We start from the raw sequence: 27,155 nt of genomic DNA on the forward strand, positions 1-27,155 counted from the left end.
AGCTTGCGCTACCATGAGCTACCACGTGCTAATGTTGACAGTGGATGTATCGCAATGGCTCGTAGACACACAGTCCTTCAAGCTTTTCAGTTTGACCCAGAATCTGATCCGGATGGAGAAGCACCGGATGAAGAAGTTGCAACTCAGCGGCTACAGCAGGACGTCTCCGAATGGTTAGTTTAAAATATTGTGTCTGGATACGGTACTTTAGTTGGTTTGTTTATGTATGCTGTTACAGTTATTATCATGTAGCTAATGCTAGCCATAGGCTTGGATGAAGGAACTAAAAAAATACTAAGGTGTTTATTTGTACATCCAAACACTGAGCAACTGCCATGCTTCGCTTGTTTGCAAGCCATGATGTCTCTCGAGGAAAAAAAAAATATTGCGCTCGCCTCGCAGAGATGGTCCTCACTGCAGAACACAAGATCCAGGGGGTGTGGTTGGATCTAGATCCAACTCCTCCCACCTTACATTTATCTAAACCTACCCATCTCCACCCCCTGATCCCTAAACCCACCCATCCCCAGCCCTAAACCTACCAATCGCCACCCCCTGGATGTGGATCCAACCCCGCCCCCTGGATCTTTTGTTCTGCAGTGAGGGGCTACTGGCCTCGCACGGTAGTAGCTCATTTTCTCATGGGCGGGCAAAGCAGAGAAAGGGGAGGTAACCTTTCCCCGTATGAGGACATAAAGTGAAGATCCAGATTGGGCCATCTGAGCTTTCATTTTCTCAAAGGTGAAGCAGGATACCCAGGGCTCGGTTTACACCTATCACCATTTCTAGACACTGGGGGACCATAGGCAGGCTAGGGAACTCATATTAATGTTAAAAAACATCATAAAGTGAAATTTTCATGCCATGGGACCTTTAACTAAAACTAAATTACTAAAAAATGTTTCAACATTTGAAATGAAGCATATAAAAAGAAAATTATCAAATGAAATATAAATAGACAAAAAAACATTCTTAAAAATGTTCCCTTGGTAAAGAAATTAAATATTTTATTATAGTTACCTTGGAAGTACAAAGAAGTAAAAAGCTGGTAACAAATTTTATAGACTTAAAACAAAATGAGAATTAAATTACAATTAAAATGGAAAAAAAGCTAACTTAACATTTTAATAAATAGGCTAGTACCGCAATAAAATAACTGTGGTCCTCAAAATCATCATTTTGAAGAAAAAAAATACAAAACTGTTCTCATCACACTAGTGGTGTTTGGCTGTAGGGAATAGAATAGAATAGAATAGAATAGAATACAACATAGTTAATGAAAAGGCCAGATGGAAACTGTTGATAATGCTGCAGGTCGGAATATTTAAAGAAAAGCACATGCTAAAACTTTATTCTCTTCTGAAATTGTACTACGAAATGCTGTAAGAACGCGTAGTTGATTACTTGTTATGAAGTATTAATCCTGGTGTCAAGGATTCAGTGTGTGAAATGGGCGGAGCTTCGTTTGGCGCTGAATGAACTGGCGCTCTGAAGCGCGCGGACTCGAGGCACGCGTCGCTACACACGTGACGCACCTGACGACAACGGTCACATCAACACCGAGCATCACTGCACCATGCAGACCTGCTACTACCCTCAGCTGCCTTATCTCTCGGTAGTGCTGTTACAGTACAATGAATGAAAGTTATAGGAATTTGCATGAGGGTCATTTAATAACATTAAACAATTGCATTCTATCAGCAGGACCATGCAGCTCTATCAGCCAACCAATCATCTACTGAAGATCTGCTGGACTTTGCCACAGGTGAGATTGTAAATATATAAAAACATTATTCTTATTTGTATTAATATTATTGCAGTGCTCTGAAATCAGTGTAATTTTTATTTTGTATCTTATCCACAGATGAGTGTCAGTCCACTGATACACATTTAAAGACACATGAAGACCACACAGATCTGGATCATGATCTGGATCTCTCTCTAGAGCTGAACAGACAGGTGAGTTTAATCCAGAAGCAGTTCATTTCTGTTTTAATTTTACAACTTCAAAGTTAATTGAGTGAACTGACTTGTTGGGCCAAGTTTCCAAAGTTTATCGAACATTTTGACCAAAAAAGTTTGACTGAAGGTTGTTCAAGGCCATGATCCACTCTTTATTCCAATATATGTGATAAATCTAGATGAACATAGATTTAAAGGGGTCATGGCATGGATTTTTTAAAATTATTTTAAAATGTTCTTTGAGGTTTACTTATAATGTTAATAAAGTTTTTTGCAAATTATTTTCAACCCTCATTCTGAACTTCTCTCAGAAACAGGCTGTTTTTAAGGGGCGGGTCCTTTAAGGCTTCTCAGTAATTGGCCACTGTTATGATTGGTTAACGTCATTGCAAAGGAAAGAGTATAAACCCCAACGCCCCCACCCCGCTATTGCGTGATAGTTTTGACACCATGATTAAAATAAAACAGTCATTTCCAGACGGAGAATTATGAAATCATTTACTTAACGCTTTGTGATGCAGAAGCAGTCAGATCTAGCACCGCTTCATCTTTCAACAAATGTTTCTTTGTAAACTCTCCATGACACTGTGCCTCGTTTACAAAACAAAATGCTCCGAACAATCCTGAGACATGATCTGGGATGCCATTAAAATAAACTATCCACTTGTTACTTACACTGCGATCCTTCTGATATCTGAACAAAAACATGAACAAGCTGTTTAAACCAAACACGTCAAAGCGAACGTTGTTTCACTCCATTTGTCCTGACGACTGACTCAAGCGCATGGACTGTGTCAAAGTGATCACGCATCTGTATACTGTATCCGGTTACGACGGGATAGCAGCAGTGATTGTAATTTCTAAATACTTTTGACACGACAAAACACTCATTCAGCGTGATCAAGCCAGCGGCCTGGGCCTATGGTGATAAGAAGGCTATTAGTCGATGTCTTACTCTGGAGGCGGTGTTTATGCAAACGACTGCACCCAGGTGACGTGACCCTGGCACCTTGGATCCAAACGAGCTGTTTTCTGAGGGTTATTACATAAATGCTTTTTAATTGATGATGAGGACATTTTAAGTTATGAAACTTGCAGGTCGTATTAAGCAAACATAGACCTCTTCTATATGAAAAGATCAAGCGAAATTTGGTTTCTCATGTCATGACCCCTTTAATGTTTACTTTTTTGAAGTCAAAATTTCCCTTACCCCAAGAATCAGCCAAAATATCCCACTTCAGTATGGGCTCATTTATTCCCATCATCCTCACATAAGTGACTACATGAATTTTACTCCTTGGATTGGCCAATTTGAAACCGAAACTGCTTTGCTTCTCTAAAAACGCTTATAAGAAGTTAGTCTAAGTGTGGTTTGTTCTTGGTCACCATGGGAAACTACAGAATCAGAACAAGCTCACTTTCTCAACAATACCCAAATAAATTTACAAAGCTGCAAACACTAAAGTTACATAATATTTTTAAAAGCCAATTGTTTTTAGTAAAGAAATGAATAAATGTACATTTCTTTTACATTTGACTTTGTTTTCATTTAATGTAGGTCTCATTCACATATGTAACCTGCGGGATTAAACAAGTTAAAAACATTTTAGAGAACTGGAAAATTATTCACACACTGCAGCTGCTGATTTCTACATAAAATTGTCCTATGTGACATAATTGTTGACCACTTCTCTTTTTTGTTTGTTATATTGCTTAGTGACTCAGAATCGATTATCTTGCCTTAGCAAGTGTTGTTCAGACCACAGTTTGTCAGTGCGTCCTTATATTTGTAATTCAAATAACTGAGCAATCTATTCAGATTCTGCTGCATGTCATCTGATAAATGGTTTCTTATGAAAATGCATAAGTGTGATAATGATTCTTCACTTGTTTGTGTATGCAAACTGAATGACTCTGAATGAGCTCATTCTGTTGTGAGGGCACTTGTTTGACTAGATCATCAGGAATTGCATTATCTCATGTCTCCATGCCAGTGCTCACATACTTCACTAACTGTGTTAGTGAGTTATAATCATGTGTCTCTCTCTACAGCTTCATGCCACACTCGGGAGAAAGCAAGAGGAAATATCTGCCCTGAAGGAGACAAATGCCCAGCTGAGAAATCTGGCTAAACAGACTGAACATTACACCACAATATTAGATGTAAAGCAATTTTTAAAGAAAATAATCAAGACAATACATCAGAATTACTTATAATTAGAGTGTACATTTGCCACTTTTTGTCTCACAATTCTGACTTTTTTCTTGCAACTCTGAGTTTACATGCTGTAATTGACATTTTTCTCAGATATAAACTAGCAACTGAGAAGTCAGTATGGTGATATTCAGCAAAGAAGTCTGTGCTTTTATGTTGCAATACTGACTTTTTTCTCATAATTGCACATTTTTATCTGAGAGAAAAGTCAGAAGTGTGAGAAATAAACTCTGGGCTGAGTTTATATCTCATTCTTCTGACTTTTTTTCTCAGATATACAGTATCTCACAGAAGTGAGTACACCCCTCACATTTCTGTAAATATTTTATTATATCTTTTCATGTGACAACACTGAAGAAATGACACTTTGCTACAATGTAAAGTAGTGAGTGTACAGCTTGTATAACAGTGTAAATTTGCTGTCCCCTCAAAATAACTTAACACACAGCCATTAATGTCTAAACCGCTGGTCACAAAAGTGAGTACACCCTTAAGTGAAAATGTCCAAATTGGGCCCAATTAGCCATTTTCTCTCCCTGGTGTCATGTGACTCGTTAGTGAGAAGGCGATTAGTCACCAGAAGAGACGGACGGCAGTGCGTAAGTGTTTTAATACTCATTCTTAGCTCTGTTGTTTAAATTAATTACTTGCTGCTAGGAAAGAATAGTTCGTTTCCTACCTATTTCTATTCTGCTTTTTCGTTGTGGTTTATATTTTTGATTGCACTTACTGGTCATTATAATAACTGCCCTTTAGCTGAAACTCCTTTCCTGCACTTAAGTGCGAAGTGTTAGTTTCGATTTGAGCCATTGCCCTGCTATTGGCTGGTGGTTGTGCTAATTAAAAGCGACCACAGCTTTTTTTCACTCTAGACTGTGTATTTGTTTGAGGTGTGTGCACTGACGCGGAAGCGTCTGCGGAAGCGTTCAGCCGTCGTGTTCAGCCTCCTCGTGTGAAGACCGAGGAGTGTAAAGACCTGCGACTTTTCCTGTGCGACTTTAACCGAGCAACGACTCATACTTCGCGTCAAGTTGGTCGGGGTGGGGGTACTGGCCTGCTCGTTTCAAACAATTGGAAATACTCAACCCACTCTACCCTTTGCAATTACAACTCATTTGAATGTCATGCCATTACTGTATCAGCCATTACAACTCCAGATTGTGGTAATCTACCGTCCCCCTGGACAAATTCTAGCCACCTTCCTAGAGGAGCTGGACGGGTTGTTGTCCTCTTTTGTGGAGGATGGCACTCCACTCTTAGTCTTTGGTGATTTCAACATTCACCTAGACAAGCCTTATGCTACAGACTTCCACTCACTCCTAGCTTCATTTGATCTCAATCGCCTTACCACTACTAGCACGCACAAATCAGGCAACCAACTTGATTTAATTTACACACGCAATTGTACTGCAGATAACATTCTGGTACAACCGCTACATATCTCTGACCATTTCTTCATTACATTTACACTACATTTTGCTACCCGTGTGCCACCAACCCCCCTACCGGTTACTTTTAGACGAAACCTGCGCTCCCTTTCTCCTTCCCATCTTTCCTCTGTAGTATCCTCCTCTCTTTCCTCACCTACCCATTTCTCATCTCTGGATGTAAACGCAGCTACTGAAACTTTATGCTCTACCTTAACTTCTTGTCTAGACGACATTTGTCCTCTCTCCTCTAGGTCAGCACGGACTGCCCTTCTAACCCCTGGTTATCTGATGTTCTTCGTGAACATCGGACTAAACTCAGAGCGGCAGAGAGAAAATGGCACAAATCAAACAACCCGTCGGACCTGAGTAGGTATCAGTCTCTGCTCTCATCTTTCTCTGCTGATGATTGCAAAAGCCCATTCCAAATCATCAGTCCTCATTCTGCTGGATCTATCTGCCGCGTTTGACACTGTCAATCATCAGATACTCCTCTCCACTCTCTCATCACTGGGCATCGCTGGAATTCCACCGCTGGTTTGAATCCTATCTCACTGGTAGGTCTTTCAGGGTGGCCTGGGAGGGAGGTATCCAAAGCACATACACTGGTCACTGGGGTTCCTCAGGGATCGGTTCTTGGACCCCTCCTCTTCTCCACATACACTACATCACTGGGTCCCATCATACAGGCACATGGATTCTCCTACCACTGCTATGCTGATGACACACAGCTCTATCTCTCTTTTCAACCAGATGATCCAACGGTAGCTGCAAGGATCTCAGGTTGCCTGGCAGACATCTCGGCATGGATGAAAGAACATCACCTCCAGCTCAACCTGGCAAAGACTGAGCTTCTTGTCTTTCCTGCCGCTCCAATTCTACAGCATGACATCACGATCCAGTTAGGTTCATCAACAATTACCCCATCAACTTCGGTCAGAAATCTTGGTGTAATCTTTGATGACCAGCTGACCTTCAAAGACCACATTGCAAAGACTGCTCGATCTTGCAGGTTTGCACTACACAACATCAGAAAGATCAGGCCCTTTCTGACGGAGCATGCTGCACAACTTCTTGTCCAGGCCCTTGTCATTTCTAGGCTGGACTACTGCAATGCTCTTCTGGCTGGACTTCCATCAAACACAGTCAAACCTCTACAAATGATTCAGAATGCGCGGCACGACTGGTCTTCAAGGAACCCAAAAGAGCCCATGGTACACCTCTCTTTATCTCATTGCATTGGCTACCAATCGCAGCTCGCATCAAGTTCAAGACACTGATGCTTGCTCATAGAACAACCACAGGCTCAGCACCCGCCTACATGCACTCACTATTAAGAATCTACATCCCCTCCAGAAGTCTGAGATCTGCTAGTGAGCGACGCCTCGTGGTACCATCACAAAGAGGCTCAAAATCACTCTCCAGAACATTCTCGTTCACCATTCCTGGCTGGTGGAATGATCTTCCCACCCATATTCGGAGTACTGGATCCCTGTCAATCTTCAAGCAACAGCTGAAAACTCATCTCTTTCGACACTACTTGACTTCAACCTACACATAAAAAAAAAAAAAAAACTCTTTCTCCTTACTTATTCCTTCCCTTGCTAGCTTGTACTTATTTAAACAATGCCTGAGACTTGGTGTTACAAGCACTTCCTTTGTCGGATTGCCTCTTCAAGATGAATCGCTTCATGTGTTCCCCAAATTGTAAGTCGCTTTGGATAAAAGCGTCTGCAAAATGACTAAATGTAAATGTAAATGTTACAAGGTCTCAGGTATGACTGGGGAGCAGGTGTGTTAAATTTGGTGTTATCGCTCTCACTCTCTCATACTGGTCACTGGAAGTTCAACATGGCACCTCATGGCAAAGAACTCTCTGAGGATCTGAAAAAAAGAATTGTTGCTCTACATGAAGATGGTGCAGGCTATAAGAAGATTGCCAAGACCCTGAAACTGAGCTGCAGCACGGTGGCCAAGACCATACAGCGGTTTAACAGGACAGGTTCACCAAAGAAGTTGAGTGCATGTGCTCAGCATCATATCCAGAGGTTGTGTTTGGGAAATAGACGTATGAGTGCTGCCAGCATTGCTGCAGAGGTTGAAGCGGTGGGGGGTCAGCCTGTCAGTGCTCAGACCATACGCCGCACACTGCATCAAATTGGTCTGCATGGCTGTCGTCCCAGAAGGAAGCATCTTCTAAAGATGATGCACAAGAAAGCCCGCAAACAGTCTGCTGAAGACAAGCAGACTAAGGACATTGATTACTGGAACCATGTTCTGTGGTCTGATGAGACCAAGATAAAAGTATTTGGTTCAGATGGTGTCAAGCGTGTCTGGCGGCAACCCGGGTGAGGAGTACAAAGACAAGTATGTCTTGCCTGCCCTACAGTCAAGCATGGTGGTGGGAGTGTCATGGTCATGGTTAAGTGTCACCCAACATGTACTGTGACATACTGAAGCAGAGCATGATCCCCTCCCTTCGGAGACTGGGCCGCAGGGCAGTATTCCAACATGATAACGACCCCAAACACACCTCCAAGACGACCACTGCCTTGCTAAAGAAGCTGAGGGTAAAGGTAATGGACTGGCCAAGCATGTCTCCAGACCTAAACCCTATTGAGCATCTGTGGGGCATCCTCAAAAATTTTCACTTAGGGGTGTACTCACTTTTGTGACCAGCGGTTTAGACATTGATGGCTGTGTTGAGTTATTTTGAGGGGACAGCGAATTTACACTGTTATACAAGCTGTACACTCACTACTTTACATTGTAGCAAAGTGTCATTTCTTCAGTGTTGTCACATGAAAAGATACAATAAAATATTTACAAAAATGTCAGGGGTGTACTCACTTCTGTGAGATACTGTAAACTTGTAATTCTGGGAAAAACATTAGTATTGAGACCTATAAACTTGTTACTTTAATATTTTTCTTACAATTCCAAATTTACATCTTGCATCTTGCAATTGCGACTTTTTTGGTTTTGTTTCAGCCATGAATAAAAAATACAAAAAGCTAATTGTGACTTTATCTCACAATTCTGACTTTGTTTTTCACAATTCAGATTTTTTTTTAAAGTCAGTATTGCAAGATTCAGCGAAAAAATCTGAATTTGTGTTTATATCTTGCAAGCAAATTTGTGAATTTTTGCAAGATTTTATCTGAGAAAAAAGTCGGAAATGTGAGATATAATCTCATATAATTGTCAAAAATCTGAGTTTATATTTCACACTTCTGACTTTTCTCAGATATAAACTTTTAATTCTGAGGAGAAATACAAGTATTGCAAGATAAACTTTTTTTCTTACAGTTTGGAATTTACATCTTGCAGTTGTGACATTTATTGGTTCTGCCATGAATAAAAACTAAAATAATTATGACAATCTCACATTCCTGAATTCTCATAATTGCACGTTTATATCCTGCAATTCTAAATTTATATCTCACAACTCACCTTTCTGTCTTTTTCTCAGAATTGTGAGTTTATATCTGAGAAAAAAAAGTCAGAATTGCGAGATATAAACTCAGGATTGATCAAATAAAGTCAATTGTGAGATAAAAAGTCACAATTACCTTTTTTTTTAATTAATCACAGAAAAAGGCTTCCATATTATAGTGATTATGAAAAAAAAAAAAATCCAGGCTTTGAAATCACAACAGAAATTCAGCATAAAATCAAAACAGAATTGTAAAATTCAAGTTATTTAACTTTTTACTTCACATTCTTGTGAATGCTTCACCTTTGCATGTTATTCCAATGAATAAAAAGGTTTGTCTTTGCCCCTTTACAGTACGTAACACCCACTTTCACCATTCAATTCCCAGCCATTTTTTCTAATTGAATATCCTGTTTCATGCTGAAATATACCATATTTTGAAGTAAAATGCATTGCAAACAACATTTCATAACGTATTTCTTTTTTATTAAATACAACCCGAATTCCGGAAATGTTGGGACGTTTTTTTAAATTTGAATAAAATGAAAACTAAAAGACTTAAATCACATGAGCCAATATTTTATTCACAATAGAACATAACAAATATTTAAATGGAGAAATGTTACACTTTTATCCACTAAATGAGCTCATTTCAAATTTGATACCTGCTACAGGTCTCAAAAAAGTTGGCACAGGGGCAACAAAGGGCTGAAAAAGCAAGAAATTTTGAAAAGATTCAGCTGGGAGAACATCTAACGACTAATTAAGTTAATTGACATCAGGTCTGTAACATGATTAGCTATAAAATGGTTGTCTTAGAGAGGCAGAGTCTCTCAGAAATAAAGATGGGCAGAGGTTCTCCAATCTGTGAAAGAGTGTGTAAAAAGATTGTGGAATACTTTAAAAACAACGTTCCTCAACGTCAAATTGCAAAGGCTTTGCAAATCTCATCATCTACAGTGCATAACATCATCAAAAGATTCAGAGAAACTGGAGAAATTTCTGTGCGTAAGGGACAAGGCCGAAGACCTTTGTTGGATGCCCGGTGTCTTTGGGTCCTCAGACGACACTGCATCACTCATCGGCATGATTCTGTCATTGACATTACTAAATGGGCCCAGGAATACTTCCAGAAACCACTGTCGGTAAACACAATCCGCCATCTGCAGATGCCAACTAAAGCTCTATCATGCAAAAAGGAAGCCATATGTGAACATGGTCCAGAAGCGCCGTCGTGTCCTGTGGGCCAAGGCTCATTTAAAATGGACTGTTTCAAAGTGGAAAAGTCTTCTATGGTCAGACGAGTCCAAATTTGACATTCTTGTTGGAAATCACGGACGCCGTGTCCTCCGGGCTAAAGAGGAGGGAGACCTTCCAGCGTGTTATCAGCGTTCAGTTCAAAAGCCAGCATCTCTGATGGTATGGGGGTGCAGAAGTGCATACGATATACAGTAGGCAGCTTGCATGTTTTCCAACACCAAAACTCCAGAAACTCATAACCTCGATGCCCAGATGTCTTCAAACTGTTTTGAAAAGAAGAGGAGATGCTTGCCCCCGCCTCAAATATTTTGAGACCTGTAGCAGGCATCAAATTTGAAATGAGCTCATTTTGGGCATAAAATTTAAAAATTTCTCAGGTTAAACATTTGTTATGTTCTCTATGTTCTATTGTGAATAAAATATTGGCTCATGTGATTTGAAATTCTTTTAGTTTTTATTTTATTCAAATTTAACATTTATTTAAAATGTAACACATTTCCAGAATTCGGGTTGTATATAAATATATAATTAAACATATAATTTTTATATTTATATAGAACCGTTTATGGATAAAATGGGAGTTATTTGCAGGTTTCGCATTATAAATGTTACTATGTCTTTGATATAATTGTGACATAAACGCTGAATTGACTATTCAGAAGTCATCTGTTTTATAAACTGTGATATTAAATTACACATATATCTGTGCAACTTCAGCAGCCAGAGGGCAGCAAGACCTCCACATTTTCAGTGTCACACCCTCGAATGACCGTTTGTCAATTCCACTTCCTGTCTACTAGGCTCTGACAACATCATTCCAGAGAGACTCAGTATCACACTGCACTCCTGTGAGGCCAACAGAGGATCATTCTTCTGAACACTCCTGGATCTCTCTGCTGACACAAGAAGGACCATCAGATCCATCATCCACAGCTTTAACTAACTCCATCACCACTGACAAACAAAGGCCAACATCAGGGGTCAAGCGGCAGCTGTGGTCCAGCTGGAATGACCTTCTCTGCGAAGATGCTGAGGACACCAGCTTGAACTTTCCGCCAGTTCCAAGCAGCCCAGGCTTGAAAATGAACTTGTACAAGTAGACTTGGAGCATCTGAAGGCCCAGCTGGACCAGGTTGAACAGGCTCCTCAGCAACTAAGTGAAGATTCAGGCCTGACCCAGAATCAAATCCTTGAGATGTCCTCTGGAGGGATGAGTGCACAAAGGGTGAACATTTTTGGGGCTTTCCATGGGCTTCGAGTGGTTACACAAACCCCATCTGTCATATCTGATCTTAACATGAGTGGAGATGATGGAAAAGTGTGCTTTAAGACCGCAATCAGGGACCACAGTACCGTAAAGACCAAGGTTTTTCCACATGGAAAGGCTTTCACCTCTCACACACCAAGTGGATCTTGTAGGTTCCTTTGGGTTCCTAATGAGCACACTGAACAGCTTTATGATTAAAAGAGCTGATTTTGTGAAAAATCAACAGTATTTCATGTAGATCAAAAGAACGTTGTTCAGTTTAGACCAGGGTTCCTCAAATCCTTCCCTGGAGGGCCAATCTGCTGCAGAGTTTAGCTCCAACCCTGATCAAACTCACCTACCTGTGATTTTCTAATGAACTTGAAGACTCTGTTTGATTAGGGTTAGATCTAAACTCTGCAGGAGTGGGCCAGATTTGAGGATGCCTGGTTTAGACCAATAAAAGTCCTTATTTGAGCAAGGCTGCTTTTGAATTCCCACCATCGGTCAACCTTTAAACTCCCTTAAAACTAAAGGTTCTTTATTGAATCAATGGTTCCATGAAGAACCTTTAACATCCATGGAACATTCCAATGCACAAAAGGTTCTTCATAGCGGTAAAAGGTTCTTTAGTTTTAGAAAGTTCTTCACACCGTGACAAAATGTTTCTTTTAAGAACTTTTCACTGAACGGTTTCAAATGTGACTGCTCCTCAGCTCCTGTGACCTTGTGAGGAAACAAAATGTCGACAGGTTGCACACTTCAGAATCTGCAGTCATCTTGGAAACAGTTTTCTATTCATGACTCAAACAGACACTTCTCAACAGAGGAATAAAGCTGACATACAACAATGTTCATCACAGGACAAGGAGATGAAATCGTATATACAGTACATTTATTGAAGCAATAAATCCAGTGATGCAGGACTCTGTATTGACAGTGTGTAGAATTTTACCCTAGAAATAAATTATATTTTTGTGGCCTTTATAAAAAGCTGATTTAAAATGCAAAGTGTGTAATTTCTGGACCACTAGCTACACCAAACTGAATTTTAAAAAATAATGACAAAAGAACTGTCCTTTCCTGTTTTCCATTGGTTGGCCAAACGGGTAGCCCCGCCTCCGAACTCACCCCATTGGTTGAGCCCAATAAGGCTGTTCAAACACATTGCAATTCCATTTGATGCCACTAGTGGTGCAAAAATTTACAGTAAATAAAATACAAATATTTATCCAACATTGTTTGTTGATGTTATCAGTGTAGTGAGAACTTCAGGATTCAACTTTTTATGACTATGTAATAGTGTCAAAACTCACTGTGTTTGCATGGGTGAATTTTAGGTTAGCAAGTTAACAATGTTTTTTTATACAGAGACAGGGAAACACTTCATGCCAGGCTACAATATATTCTCACCACATGGTATGAGGAAGCTGGCAACAGCATTAGAGGGTAAACAATGTGCTTTTCAACCCTTGATGAAAAATGTAACAAATGCCTTCACAATATTCCTACTGAGCAGCAGAAGGGCTTGCAAAGACTGAAAAAGAAAAAAAAAAGAATAACTTAAACACCATTTCCTCAAGGGAGCATTCCAGGGATTCATAAACAACATTATTAACTGTATAATACTTGGTCCAGCATTAATATTATACTGTTTGTAAATTGTATGTCAAGGTTACATTCCTGCCAGAATTCTTACCGAGTCACGATCTTATTAATATCGTATTAGGCTGTATCCTGGTTCTGCTACGGTTGAGTATAAAGGATCATCTGAGAATGAAAGATGCAACAAGAAATTGGAATTGAATAAACATACAGAAGAGAATGTATAAACACTTTGCTATATGCATATAATATTTTCATACTTTCTGCAGTTGGTGGTGGAGGTGCTGCTGCTCTCCTGAAATAAAGCACAGCAAGACGTAAGATAATATTAAAGCTGATGGTCATATATACATAAGGAATAAAATAAACTAATCGTTAAATGGTACATTTGTGAAATTTACCATCTGTGAGGAGTGAGGGCTCACCTGCCAGCTGTGGGAAGTGAACGAATGGGAGCTGATCTCTGATTATTGTAGAAGTTCTCATATGGAACAGATGCTGAGAAAAGATCAGGTTAATAAATATTACAGGAAAGTTCGACCAAACATAAAATGTCATCAAACTCATATTTGAGTGGAACTCAAAGAGAAAGTTCACGCTCACATTTTTTTCTTTACAACAGACCATCAAGCTAAGGACAAAAAGGCAGCATAAAAGCAGGGTTAATATAGTTAACTAAAAGTAAAACTAAAACCATTTAAAAAAGTGTTACTTAAAATAAAACTTTAACTGAAACAAAATAAAATACAAAAACGTTTTATTTCAGCAAGATGCCAAGGCTACATTTCTCATTTTAATTTAACTTGATGTAGTAAAATACTTAAAAACAGGATAAAATTTATAAAAACTATATAAACATCAAAAAACTCTCTGGGTCTTGTAATCAAATATAATGCATCAAATTGGAACATGTGGAATCATGAATGTGATTTTTAATGGACAAAGTTAGTTAATGCACTAACTTGATGGTGCTTTTATGATGCTTTTTTCATTTCAGGAAAAAAAAAACATTTTTCATAATGAGGGTGAGTAAATGAATGAATTTTAATTTTTATTCAAATTAGAGTTAAAAAGTTCACATAACAAAATACACAGTAAATGTGTGTTCACAACTTTGCAACATTTTCCACAGTAAAGATCCGTTCTCCGTAGTAGGCTACTGCAATGTATGAAGCACAGCTCACAAAAAGTCACTTTCAAACCAAGTAACTTTCTGCTGGTCAACAATTGGTCCATGTGACCAACTTGATGTGAAATCTGCGCTGGGAAATCTTTCACCCTCATACAAAATTAGCTGCATGGATTCCATTTGAAATGAATGGATGTCGCCCTTGAATGTGACCACACCTTAATGTGTGGTTGTGAAACCACCCTGCTGCTGAGAGTACCTGGTGGCTTGTCTCCAGTTCTTCTGAGGTTGACAAAATGCTCGATGTCTTCTTGAACGTTACATTGCTCCAGTGACTTCCTCACTTCCTCATAGAGCTGTGTAACACAAATAAACATGGTGAGGCGAGGTCCATATGTGGGTCCTACCTGATGCCACACAGTCAGGTTACCTCATCGCTGGTGACACACTGCTGGGAGAGATGGTTGAGATGGGTCCACACAACGTTTCTCAGGGTGCTGATCCTCTCCACTTCCTGTTTCTCAAAAAACTGTGGTAACATGCACAAGATGTCAAAGTAGAAAGTTCATAATATCATTATAAGCCTATAATATGTCTTTCCTCGTTCAGTACACCAGCTAGTCAATAATCACCATATACAACTTGTTAAAGCATGTTTTAATTTAGGCATTTTATGTGTAATTCAATAGATTTGCTCGACCTTTAATGGTTTTACAGTCAACACGAAATGCCATTTACAACCCATTTTCAAGAGGTATGCAGGCTTCACATGACCTGACATGAGCACGTTTGATTTGTCATCGATCTGTTGTAAAAAGCAATCATCAGTGTTGGGGTGTGTGATGCAGGCTGGGGCGTAGAGCTCACCTCGCAGGCTTTGACATGCTCGTTCAGCCACTCCTCTCTCATCTTCCCCAGCAAGGACACATTCTGACTATATATCCTGTCTATTATGGAATCGAACAAACAAAGAACATTAAAATTAGAAATTGAAATAGAAGAGTTGTGTTGTGTTTATGGCTGGGCAATACAGCTAAATAGTCACATCGCAATATTTTTCAGTCTTTTGATGACATTTAAATAATATCTTAATATTTGTTTTTGGGTTTTTTTCAATCAGCTTCACCATAATTGTAACAAAACGTTTTGTAAAAACAAAGTTTTTACTGTTTTTTACACTGTTTTACTAAATAAGCAAATGATACTTAATAATGTGCATTACACTAATATAACAATACATGGGCATATAAACTATTTCTTTGAAACATTTTTTTCTTAATTATTTTACTTTTGAGGAAATAATTTTTTTGGGGAAAAAATAATCTCATTGCCAAACGATTTGACAATTTTTATAATCTGATATTCTTTTTTTCACAGACGTTCTTTTTAGAAGCGACATAAATGCAGTCCAATAATTGGCCTTAAAATATATATTAAACAATACCAATAATACCTAATAACCATACTTCATTCATTCATTTATTTTTATAAAAGGTGACCCTGGACCACAAAACCAATCTTAAAGGTCCCATGACAATGCTGCTTTTTGGATGCTTTTATATAGGCCTAAGTAGTCCCTAGTACTGTATCTGAAGTCTCTTTCCCGAAATTCAGCCTTGGTCCAGCCACTACGAGCCAGTCCCACAATGAGCTTTCCTTAGGATTTGCCATTTCTGTGTCTGTAGCTTTAAATGCTAATGAGGAGGAGAGAGGCGGGGCAAGGTGGAGGGTGGGTGTGTGGCCTTAACCAGCTTGCGCTACCATGAGCTACCACGTGCTAATGTTGACAGTGGATGCATCGCAATGGCTCGTAGACACACAGTCCTTCAAGCTTTTCAGTTTGACCCAGAATCTGATCCGGATGGAGAAGCACCGGATGAAGAAGTTGCAACTCAGCGGCTACAGCAGGACGTCTCCGAATGGTTAGTTTAAAATATTGTGTCTGAATACGGTACTTTAGTTGGTTTGTTTATGTATGCTGTTACAGTTATTATCATGTAGCTAATGCTAGCCATAGGCTCGGATGAAGGAACTAAAAAAATACTTCAGTGTTCATTTGTACGTCCAAACACCGAGCAACTGCCATGCTTCGCTCGTTTGCAAGCCATGATGTCTCTCGAGGAAAAAAAAAATATTGCGCAGCGCTCGCCTCGCACGGTAGTAGCTCATTTTCTCATGGGCGAGCAAAGCAGAGAAAGGGGAGGTAACCTTTCCCCATATGACGACATAAAGGGAAGATCCAGATTGGGCCATCTGAGCTTTCATTTTCTCAAAGGTGAAGCAGGAGACCCAGGGCTCGGTTTACACCTATCGCCATTTCTAGACACTGGGGGACCATAGGCAGGCAAGGGAACTCATATTAATGTTAAAAAACCTCATAAAGTGAAATTTTCAAGCCATGGGACCTTTAAGTGTAAATTTTTCGAAATTGAGATTTATACATCACCTGAAAGCTGAATAAATAAGCTTTCTGTTGATGTATGGTTTGTTAGGTATGTACGCTGTTGACTCACTAAAAAGAACCAACACATATCAGACTACCCAGCAATATGTGTTCGATTCACTAAAAAGACGCAATCGTTCAGGAATCATTCTACACTAATTGAGCTATATGCTTTTGGCTCAGATCAGACTATCATGATAAAATGGCATGTGTTTGATTTACTAAAAAGAACCGACTCATTAGACTCAATCATTCAAGTATCAGACTACACTAACTGTACATTTTGCGCTGTAGATTTAGTAGCAGTTTTCAAAATGGCCAAATATCAGCTGATTAATTCGCCTGACGACATATAGATCCATCATTCATTCGTCTTAATGCTCTTATATGTATACACTGTGGAATTACCCTAATGACAAGTTTGCAAATAAACATAACAGCCAGATATAAAAATAAAAAAAAACCTGCATACACACATACATACAATATTCACAATATTCACTATTGATTCATTTTACCAACAGAATCCTCTCAAATGTTCAATATATTGCCCAGCCCTGGTTAAAGTATATTATAAGTGAGTATATTACTAGCGCATTTGCTGACATTCTTACCGGCTTCCTCTGCCGTCTGCTTGGCTTGCTGTGTTTTGGCATACAGCTTGAAACATAAGAGAGTGATATTATTTATACAACAGAATGTCTTTTTACGGTCATTCACATCTTACAAGCACATAATACAAACAGCTAAATGGCTTTTCTCTCTTTTTTAGCTGTTCATGAAGACTTGCTACAAAAGTTTTATAGCCTTTCGACAGCTCCAGAGTCTTGTCCTCAGGGGATTACAAATACTTCCAACACTGCTGCCATGTTTTACAATGATCCAAAGCGCTGTACATCCCCCGGCAGTCATCTTTACCCATTCATGACCTTCACGGTTTGTTTTGCATACTGCTTTGCTATACTAACTCATTTGCCTCAGATGCAACTCAATGGTATGAATTCATCTCTGCTATTCTCTCCATTTATAAAAGGAAGTGTTCAAGGTGCATATTATTTTCTCTAATGTCTAACACACAAAACAGAGCTAGATCTGAATTGCCTGAAGGACATATGAGTGCTTGCAAGGCAGCGAAAGAATAGTGTTACAGTTTTAGGTAAGCATTATATTTTCAAAGAATTGTTCACTGAAAAATGAAAATTGTGTCAATTTACTCACCCTCAAGTTGTTCCAAACCTGTATGAGTTTCTTTCTTCTGCTGAACACAAAAGAAGATATTTTGAAGAATGCTGGTAACCAAACTGTTGCCTTCCATAGTTTGGAACAACTTGAAGATGAGTGAATAATGACAGAATTTTCATTTTTGGGTGAACTATCCCATCTGTCATTTTGTTTGTATTCATGATATAAAATAGTTAAACAGATGCAAGAAAGGAATACGGATCAGAATTCATATGCAAATATCACAATGGTTTCATCACTGTCAGTTACATTTTGATTCTTCATATCATTCAAGAATGCTTGATTCTGATTGGCTGGAATGTGTGCTTTATTGCGCAGGTAGTTCCAGTCAGGTTTAATCACCATTCTAAATAAAAGTTCTGGCAACAACACAACATATTATCAAAAATCAAGTCACCTTTTATTATCTACCAAAAGCAGTCACTGTTACTTTTTCCTGTTTCCACACACACTTGAACATACAGATCTTGTCAGCACTGACCTGCAACTTTAGCAATTAATTTCCCTACTAAAAAGGTCAACATTTCTTAGTAGCAAGGTGTTAGCACTATTTATTTGTTGAAGTAGTTGAACATAGATGTACCACACAACTGAGCACAAACTCACACATGCTTAATCAGTCTCTCTCTCACACATACACAAAGCAATAGCTTAAAGAGATAGTTCACTAAACAAATCTGTCATTTACTCACCCTCTGTATGAGTTTCTTCCATCTGCTCAAGACAAAAGAAGATATTTTGAAGAATGTTGGTATCCAAAGTTGACAGTAGCCACTGACTTCAATAGTATCTTTTTTCCATACTTTGGAAGTCAATGGTTATTGGCAACCAAAACTGCTTGGTGACCAACATCCTTCCAAATATCTTCTTTTGTGCTTAACAGAAGAAAGAAACTCATAAAGGTTTGGAACAAAACAGAATTTTCATTTTCTTGTGAATTATTCCTTACAAGAGTGTTTAATGTCTCCAGGTGTAAAAACTGTAGTAGTCTATGGATAAGTACATGTTAAATGTTTTAAATGCACTTTGTGTCAGGCAATACTATTCGTGGACTGACATTTTATCCATCTATGCGATTGGGAAATTTTTAAAATGTAATCTTAATATTCTTAAAACGTATGAAACTTACAAAATGTCTGCATGTTAATTGCTTTAGTCTGAATCTCTCATAGAAGTTTAATATTTAACAGTTCATCTTTTGGAACATCAATACAGAGATACCAGAAGAACATCAATACAGAGATACCTTGCTAACACTGTGAAAAGTGCAGATAAAAGCAAAATGCAGGAAGACCAGAAAAGAAAAGAGGCTTCTATATATGCACTAAAATGTAAGTGAAAGCAAGTGTCTTGCAGAAAAAGGACAGAAAAAAAACAGATGCACTATCACAGTTTTACTTATGTACCTTTTCTTGCTGCTTGGAACTGCTAGTGGTGGCGTTTCTGTTCATGTTCTGTTCTGCTTCCTCTTTATCTCGACACTTTTGCTCATAAGTCTTCTTCGCCTTTAAAAAAAAACATCCGTTGGCATTTAAAGTGTGACCAATACAACTTAAGTCTAAATTTAACTATAATCTATTTTCTTTGTGAGCTATAATATGCCATCTTTATGCCATTTATTATGCTGTAAATAATCACAGTTCTACACTAAAAAATAAAAGTGCACACATTTCACTGAACATTACTCATGATATCAAAAACACTGCAATTAGGGCAGAAAAATATAATACACATAAATGTAAACAATTATAATTCATTCATAGGTATTAATCTCTTCCTGATATTTAATCACATTTATTTAAATGGATGAGCAGATTGTAAGGAAAAAGCAACCAAGTGTCCAACTTTTAATATTATTAAAAAACAAACACATTTCAAATAAATGGTTTGCATCACATGAGGTACTACAATTTTTCAGTTCTTAACTAGTAAATACTGATGCATCATGTGACACCTTGATGCTAATAAACTTAAGGGAAACCGTTTATTTACCGACCTGAATTCACCACTATCAAGAATGCTTCATTTAGTCTTTTCAATGAACAAAGCCATTCAGCACAGATCACTTCCCATTTTGTGCAGCTAAAATCAGGTGCACTTATTCACTTCCCTCCTGCCACTAAGTCAGAACATATACTTCCCATAAAGGAAATACGGTACCATAGAAAAGTGGGCAGCTAAACCACCTTTTATAGCAACAGCACTGACAACAATATGCAAACTGAGAGCACTTTGCTCTCTCTTTCATCCAAGTGGATGCTGCACACTGGTAGTGGTTGAGGAGAGACCCCCCGACATGATTGTAAAAGCGCTTTGGGTGTACAGCAATACACAATAAAAGCGCTATATAAATGCTTCATTCATTCATTCATTCATATTTACCTCAGCTGTTTTCTTATACTGTGCGGCCTTCTGCTTATGAAGAGCATCCATATGCTGTTCTACCTGAAAAAAGCACAACTTTTTAATTCATATCTTCAATTTTACATCATTATGTACTGTAGAAAATGAAGTGTCATTTTTCCCTCGTTAAAATACTTCTATCCTTCTATAAGAAGTGATTTAAGTGTTAACACTCTCTCACACTATCAAAACATTGTGCTATTTGTTTTGAGAATTCCAACCAGCCAACACAGCAACACAGGCTCAACCAATGGTGTGAGTTTCGGGCAGAGCTACCTGTATAGCAGACAAAAAAACCTGCTGAATATATTGCTAATATTTAATTCTACTACAGTAGATGATTTACCAGTGCAGATTTCCTTTGAGGCTTTTTGAAAATATTCTTCCCTGTCAGTTATTTTTGATGTCACAGCTTAGAATAGTCAAAATAGTGCACTGTTTGAGACAGTACATGAATTGAACATCCATGAGCAAAGATTTACATGATTTCAAATCACATACTTCCAAGAGGTCCTGCATCAGCTGAGCAACTACCAATGAGATGAATGGGAATGCTAACTATCTCCAGGTATGAAAATGCTTTCCATTTGGGGACAGTGGTAATGAAGAAAGACACACTTCAAACACACTTCAGATTTGATCAGTAAATAATGACGTATTAAATGCTGTTTGTACACCTTACCTTCTTCCGGGCCTCTTTCTGTTTCTCTCTGAAGTCTTCTAATTTCTTTGCTTCCTCCCTCATGTTTTGGGCCAAATGCAGATGGGACAAACTGGCATTTTCTGTTTCTAAACACACATTTTAAACATAAAGTAGGGTAACAGAACAATAAACTGCAATCATTAAGTTTGCAGACAGTAATTACTTACGTAATTTGAAAACGTCAAGCGATCGTTTCAGGGTGCTAAAAACAGAAAAAGAAACATTGATGAGTAACCAATGTCCATTTTGTGCAATAAAACCATTGTAAAATAGCTGACATCAGTCACTGGTATAGGACTCCATAGTAAGAGGAAAGGCACTAACCACAAACCATCTACAAACATGTGACCAACCCAGACACTGTTTAGGTTTGTACTTTGAAATGATCAAATACAGTATATCAATATGAATCTTTTTGAAGGGGATCAATATCCAACCAGAACAACACAATAACCATTATATTAACTGTAATAATTGTAATTATACATCGGTACTTACTTCATTTCACTGTGTCCACACACTTTCTTGGACAAACCCAGCAGCTCCTTGGCATATTTTTCTTCAATTGTGGCTCTGAAAATAAGTGTGCTTTGATATTTTAGATCAGTGTTTTGTACATAATGACATATTGAGTCAATCTGTCAGTTTGCTTGCCTGAAATGTATTTGTTAATAAATCAAATTTTAAACTAATTTTATAAGGCATGAATGTTGAGATTTAGTTTCACACTTTAAATATTGAGGCAATATTTCTACACATTTTAGTTTTTTTCTCCATTCTAGCTTCATATGCCAACTCTAAATACACAATTCAACATTTTTCTATAACTCTATAACACTGTCAAGATATTTCTTTTATTTTGAGTATCCCAAACAGTCCACTAGGATAATAAGATTTTAAGAAAATCATAAATCAGCAATAGTCAGGGCATTCACATTTGTTAAAGAATTTTTAAGTCTATAAATTATTTTTAAAACATTACTAATCATGCATTAAAGGGATAGTTCACCCAAAAATGGAAATTCTGTCATCATTTACTCTCCCTGAAGTTGTTTCATTCCTGTATGAGTTTCTTTCTTCTGTTGAACACAAAAGATGATATTTAGAGGAATGTTGGAAACCAAACAGTTTCTGGTCCCCATTGATTTTTTCTTCTTTCATAAGGAAATCAATAGGGACCAGCAACTGTTTGGCTACCAGCATTCTTCAAAATATCTTTCTTTATGTTCGACAGAAGAAAGAAACTCAAACAGGTTTGGAACAACTTAAGAGTGAGTAAATAATGACAGAAGTTTAATTTTTGGGTAAACTATCCCTTTAAGAAAGTAAAATGGCCCATTTTAATTTCATGTTGACTTTAACTTCCAGTCTTTGTTTCTGTAACTCTTTGATTTAACACACTGGCGCATTGGAAAAAATTATAACTGTAAATCATTTTCACATCAACAACAGGAAATTTTGCAACAATGCTCGTCATGAGGTATTTTTTCCCTTTAAGAAAAAAAAAAAAAAAAAAGACTTCAGTAACTGTAAGATTCCTTCAGTTATATGTGAATGCACTGAGGAGGGTTTACCTGAATGTATAGCTGTGAGAACATCAAGAGTTTGAGGTAAAAGTGTCAAACTAGGTGGTAATGACTGTGACTTCTTACCTGGCCTTCATGAAATCTTCGATTTCTTTGCACGTCCTCTTGCCGTCATTCAAGTGCTGGATGATGCTGTCATATCCAGCTGTGCTGATGATATCAGTGTTCTGATATCACAATTGAAGAATAACAAAAAATATATATATATATGTACACACACATACACAAAACACAAAGGCAAATGTTTCATCAAGTAACTAGTCACACAGTTAATTCGTAATCTGAAAGCACAAGCCAGGAATCCACACAGTGCTACATGTATCACCAATTCCTCATTGTAGCCTTCAGAAACATGGTGGTTTGGACTGTTGACTATCATTACCCATGAGAGCTCAGTCTCTGTAATTTATAAGTCTGAGGGGCAGACATAGCATCATACCCAAAGCCACAGTCAACATGAAATATCTCCCAAAATAAAGGCTAAGAAAACAAAACTAAATTGCACCTTATTGCCTGCTTTGCCTAATAAGGTCTCAGAGTTCTCAGGCTGGCATAGCCAATAGTCAAATAACATACAGACACAATTCAGCATGAGACAGCACATTTTTATTAACAATATTTTTTTATTAACAATATCTTAGAATTAACTATTTGGGTTGTTTAATGGACGACAAGGCTAAACATTATGTGTTGACCACACTTCCCTTAAGGGAAATCAGCCCTGTTTCAATATGTGACAGGCGAGCTCAAAACAAAACGTTTAACTATTTGTTAAACTTAAATCAAATAAAATCAGAGAAAGTTGTTTATCATTTATTATACAAATAAACAATATGTCCACTATATTTTTCACTAAGAATTCACTGTATGTCCCCAAAATACGAAAACCTTACCCAAAAATTATCCTTGAAATGTAGTTCTCTCATTGCGTTGGATACTGTTTGCTCACTCAGAAAGTGACTGTGAAGTTCCGTATCAGACTGTAATAACGTTGTGACTGATTTCACACAGACTTAATGGTCTGCTGCACATCAAGAGTAAAAATAAAACGCCTCAGGGTCCTAAATGCGCATTTTTCACGTCTGTCCAGAGAGCGAACGTTGCTGTGGAACAGACGACGGAGCCGCAAACTTTAGTGGACTTTTCCACCACCTAGTGACTGAACTGTGAAGTTGCAGTTCTTTTGAAGTTATAAAATAAACTTGGCCGTCCTTACGCCGGTGCTATTTAATAATATAATATAATATAATAATAGGTGAAAATGTCCCTTAACACATGCTCCCTATCTACAGGCATAACTGTTCTCAACATATAACTGTGATGTTATATGAAACAATAAGCTTTAAAACACTTTTTTTCTTACTGTATGAATGTCAGAATGAATGTAAAATTCTCAATGTAAAGTCACTAAAAGAGAGAAATGCGATCCCTTTTTTGTGCCAGTAGGACCTCTCTGCAGCATTTTGGACAATTTGCAAGCGAGCAGTTATAGTTTCAGGTAGGCCACAATATAGGGGAATTTCAGTAGTCCAGGCATGATGTTGTAAGTATGTGCATTACAGTATCCAAATTTCTCGGGGACAAAACCTGTTTTAATTTCGCAGTTGATCTCAGATGAAAGATGCTGCCCTTTACCATAGAATTGATTTGTTTGTCAAGGTTTAATGACAAATCAAATTAAAACACAAGATTTCTTACATGTGGTTAAACACTAGCTGCAGGAGAACCCAAATTAAAATCAGAAGACCCTGAAGAACCTAAAACCAAAAATTTGCATTTACTTTCATTTAATTGCAAAACAATTACTAGTCATTCAACATTTAATCTTCTCATAGCAGTCGCAAAAAACTTCCAAATGATAACCATTATCGGGTTTTGCTGGAAGATAAAATTTTGTATTGTCAGCATAGCAGTGGTAGGATATACTATGGCCTGGTTTCACAGATGGGGTTTAGACTAAACCAGGATTAGTTCAATTAGGACATTTAAGCAATTTTTATAAACATACTTAGAAAAAAAAACATTACTAGTGTGCATTACTTGGGACAAAACAAAGGCACTGATATATTTTAAGATCAATCAGTGCAAGTTTCTTTCAATTGAAACAACTCAGACTTAGATTTTAGTCTAGGACTAGGCTTAAGCTTTGTCTGTGAAACCGGGAGTTTATATCTTAAAAATGGCACCCAAAGGAAGCATATAAAGTGAAAAAAAAAGAAAAGGGCCTAAAATAGACCTTTGGTGCACACCATAATAAAGGAACCAACAAAGAAAAAAATTCCCCAGTGGTCACTGAGAAGGTTCTGTCTTTAAGATTGTAGGGTGACCTCCTGAATATACACCACCTTTTTTCAGACAATTTAGCCGAAAACTATGATAGGTTGTATCGAATGCAGCGCTTAAATCATCAAAAGTGCAGTTTGTGAACCACAGCATGTTTAAAACTAGTAGGTACAACAGGGCTGTCGCGGTTAAGGAATTCCCCTTGCTGTAATTTTGAATGGCTCAATAGCGCGGTATTACCGCATATATATATATATATATATATATATATATAATCTGTGTGTATGTGTTACGATGTAAGGAGGTCATATTCAGAAACCAATAAAACCGAAACTAAATCGCGTTGAAAAAGGAAGTGAAGTAAACAGAAGAGAATGACAAAATAACGGTCCACATAACAAAACTTAAACCTGACAATAAGATCATTAGTATATTGTTAGCCTATATATATATATATATAACAGTTAGATCTGATCCTCGACTCTGACTGACCAGATACTTTTTCTGTTGATATTTCACCTGCGTGTTCTAGACGGCTGTCAGTCAGTGCAGCTTCATTGTTTCGCCTCAAGGTGGCGACAAGAGACTGTCTTTGAGTGAGTCTTCATTCAACTACACGTTCAAAAGCGCCGATTCATTCAGAGATTTGTAATGAAACACGCTGTTTAAATCATTTTAACTTTGAGCGCCACTTTTAAAGGCTCAGCTGACCAGCAGAGCATCGATGCTAAGACAGATTTCGCTTTCCTTGGACATGACAACCTGTTTTCACAAATATACATGACTCAGCCTGAAGGAGAGACGCAGGTAATCGCACGCGATCAGTCGATCTCTCTCTCATTCGCTGTCTGTTTAGGCTTGTTAAGTGCAAATTTACTGAGCCTCTGTGCAAATCAGCATGATACACATTGTTATCATTAGTAATATTCAGTACACATGCACGAAGTGTAAAACGAGAAGGGCGTAACCTTACGAAAAAGAAAACACTGAAATATCGCGGTTGCTGCGGTTGTTGCATTCCTCTGCGGTTATGCTCATCAATAGCGCGGTATTGCGATATTGCGGATATCGCGACAGCCCTAGGTACAACTCCATTTGAACTGTTAATAATAGCTGTTATTACAGCTGGGCTCAAAGTTTCATACACTTCCTTGAAAAGACAAGTTGGCATAACATCAGACTCACAGCTGGAACATTTGTGACCCTGGACCACAAAAATAAGTCGCTGGGGTATATTTGTAACAATAGCCAAAAATACATTGTAGGGGTCAAAATTATTGATTTTTCTGCCAAAAATCATTAAGAGATTAAGTAAAGATCATGTTCCATGAAGATATTTTGTAAATTTCATACTGTAAATATATCAAAACTTAATTTTTGATTAGTAATATGCATAGCTAAGAATTTCATTTGGACAACTTTGAAGGCGATTTTCAAAATATTTTGATTTTTTTGCACCCTCAGATTTCAGATTTTCAAATAGTTGCATCTCGGCCAAATATTGTCCTATCCTAACAATACATACATAATAAATACCATATATCAATGGAAAGTATTTATTCAGCTTTCAGATGATGTATAAATCTCCATTTCATAAAAATTGACCATTATGACTGGTTTTGTGGTCCAGGGACACATTTAAGGCTGGAATCAGTACACAATTTTTGCCCTGATTTTCCCCCAATTCACAATCTCAACAATTTGATGCTGGTTGCCACAAGTCAGGGCCAGTCTGCAGATTTGAGTGGACAGATTTCATAGGAAATTGCATAGTGTATGATGGTCACAAACTCTGTTCAGATTCTGATTCCATCGTGACTTTTGATATTTTGAGCTAATTTTATAACACGTTTTCATTTTTTTCTTTTACTTTTTACATATATATCTAGAAACAAGGCAAATGTTTCTGCTTGAGTTTGTTGTGATCAGAAAACTTTATTAAGTCTGGTAGTGCTCCTCAGTTTAGTGTATGATGGCCAGTGTATCCTCTGTGACTGTTTAAAAAGTCGGCAAGTGTATGATGCCTACTGTTTTAAAATGTCTTCAGATTTTCACAAAGTCGAGAAGTCATGTAGCATTCATGTAGTGTATTCCAGCCTTTAGCTTTAGAAACAATATCTGCTAGCTGCAGAGAAAACTGGATTAAAGCAATTCATTACAAAGACTTACTACAATGGGGAGTGGCGTATATTGACAATTTATAATTAATTACATA

The 27,155-nt window shown here is 37.8% G+C and overlaps 2 protein-coding genes across 3 annotated transcripts; one reads left to right on the top strand and one right to left on the bottom strand.

Annotated features, from left to right (window-relative positions):
• The first annotated feature begins 1,471 nt into the window (after positions 1 to 1,471).
• mcidas (multiciliate differentiation and DNA synthesis associated cell cycle protein) lies at positions 1,472 to 12,283 on the top strand. The gene is given in 6 exon segments (XM_058790039.1): positions 1,472 to 1,615; positions 1,705 to 1,765; positions 1,865 to 1,959; positions 4,015 to 4,125; positions 11,101 to 11,337; positions 11,340 to 12,283. Coding segments are annotated over 6 exon segments (969 nt in total). The 5' UTR covers positions 1,472 to 1,576; the 3' UTR covers positions 11,766 to 12,283.
• Positions 12,284 to 12,419: 136 nt separating this feature from the next.
• pstpip2 (proline-serine-threonine phosphatase interacting protein 2) lies at positions 12,420 to 25,485 on the bottom strand. Of its 2 annotated transcripts, none has more exons than XM_058790038.1 (15): positions 25,460 to 25,485; positions 22,724 to 22,824; positions 21,570 to 21,644; positions 21,239 to 21,273; positions 21,051 to 21,157; positions 20,348 to 20,410; positions 19,372 to 19,470; positions 17,338 to 17,383; positions 15,148 to 15,227; positions 14,711 to 14,809; positions 14,540 to 14,636; positions 13,577 to 13,649; positions 13,412 to 13,446; positions 13,246 to 13,316; positions 12,420 to 13,083 (listed from the first exon to the last, which is right to left on the bottom strand). In XM_058790038.1, exons 2-14 carry the CDS (start codon positions 22,732 to 22,734, stop codon positions 13,261 to 13,263), a joined length of 876 nt encoding a protein of 291 aa, XP_058646021.1. In that variant the 5' UTR covers positions 22,735 to 22,824; positions 25,460 to 25,485; the 3' UTR covers positions 12,420 to 13,083; positions 13,246 to 13,260. The 2 variants fall into 2 exon arrangements, with proteins under 2 accessions (XP_058646021.1, XP_058646019.1); XM_058790036.1 differs by lacking the exon at positions 25,460 to 25,485 and adding an exon at positions 23,551 to 23,789.
• Between the last annotated feature and the right edge of the window lie 1,670 nt (positions 25,486 to 27,155).

The sequence above is a fragment of the Onychostoma macrolepis genome, chromosome 10 (assembly GCF_012432095.1).
Source record: "Onychostoma macrolepis isolate SWU-2019 chromosome 10, ASM1243209v1, whole genome shotgun sequence".
Lineage (NCBI taxonomy): Eukaryota > Metazoa > Chordata > Actinopteri > Cypriniformes > Cyprinidae > Onychostoma > Onychostoma macrolepis.

Excerpts from the sequence above, each read along its gene's own strand:
- pstpip2 (XM_058790036.1), bottom strand. The coding sequence starts at position 23,583 with ATGAGAGAACTACATTTCAAGGATAATTTTTGG. Across the intron at positions 21,645-22,723 it reads GAAGATTTCATGAAGGCCAG|AGCCACAATTGAAGAAAAAT; the intron begins GTAAGAAGTCAC and ends ACTTATTTTCAG. Across the intron at positions 13,317-13,411 it reads TCCACCACCAACTGCAGAAA|ATGATCCTTTATACTCAACC; the intron begins GTATGAAAATAT and ends TTTCATTCTCAG.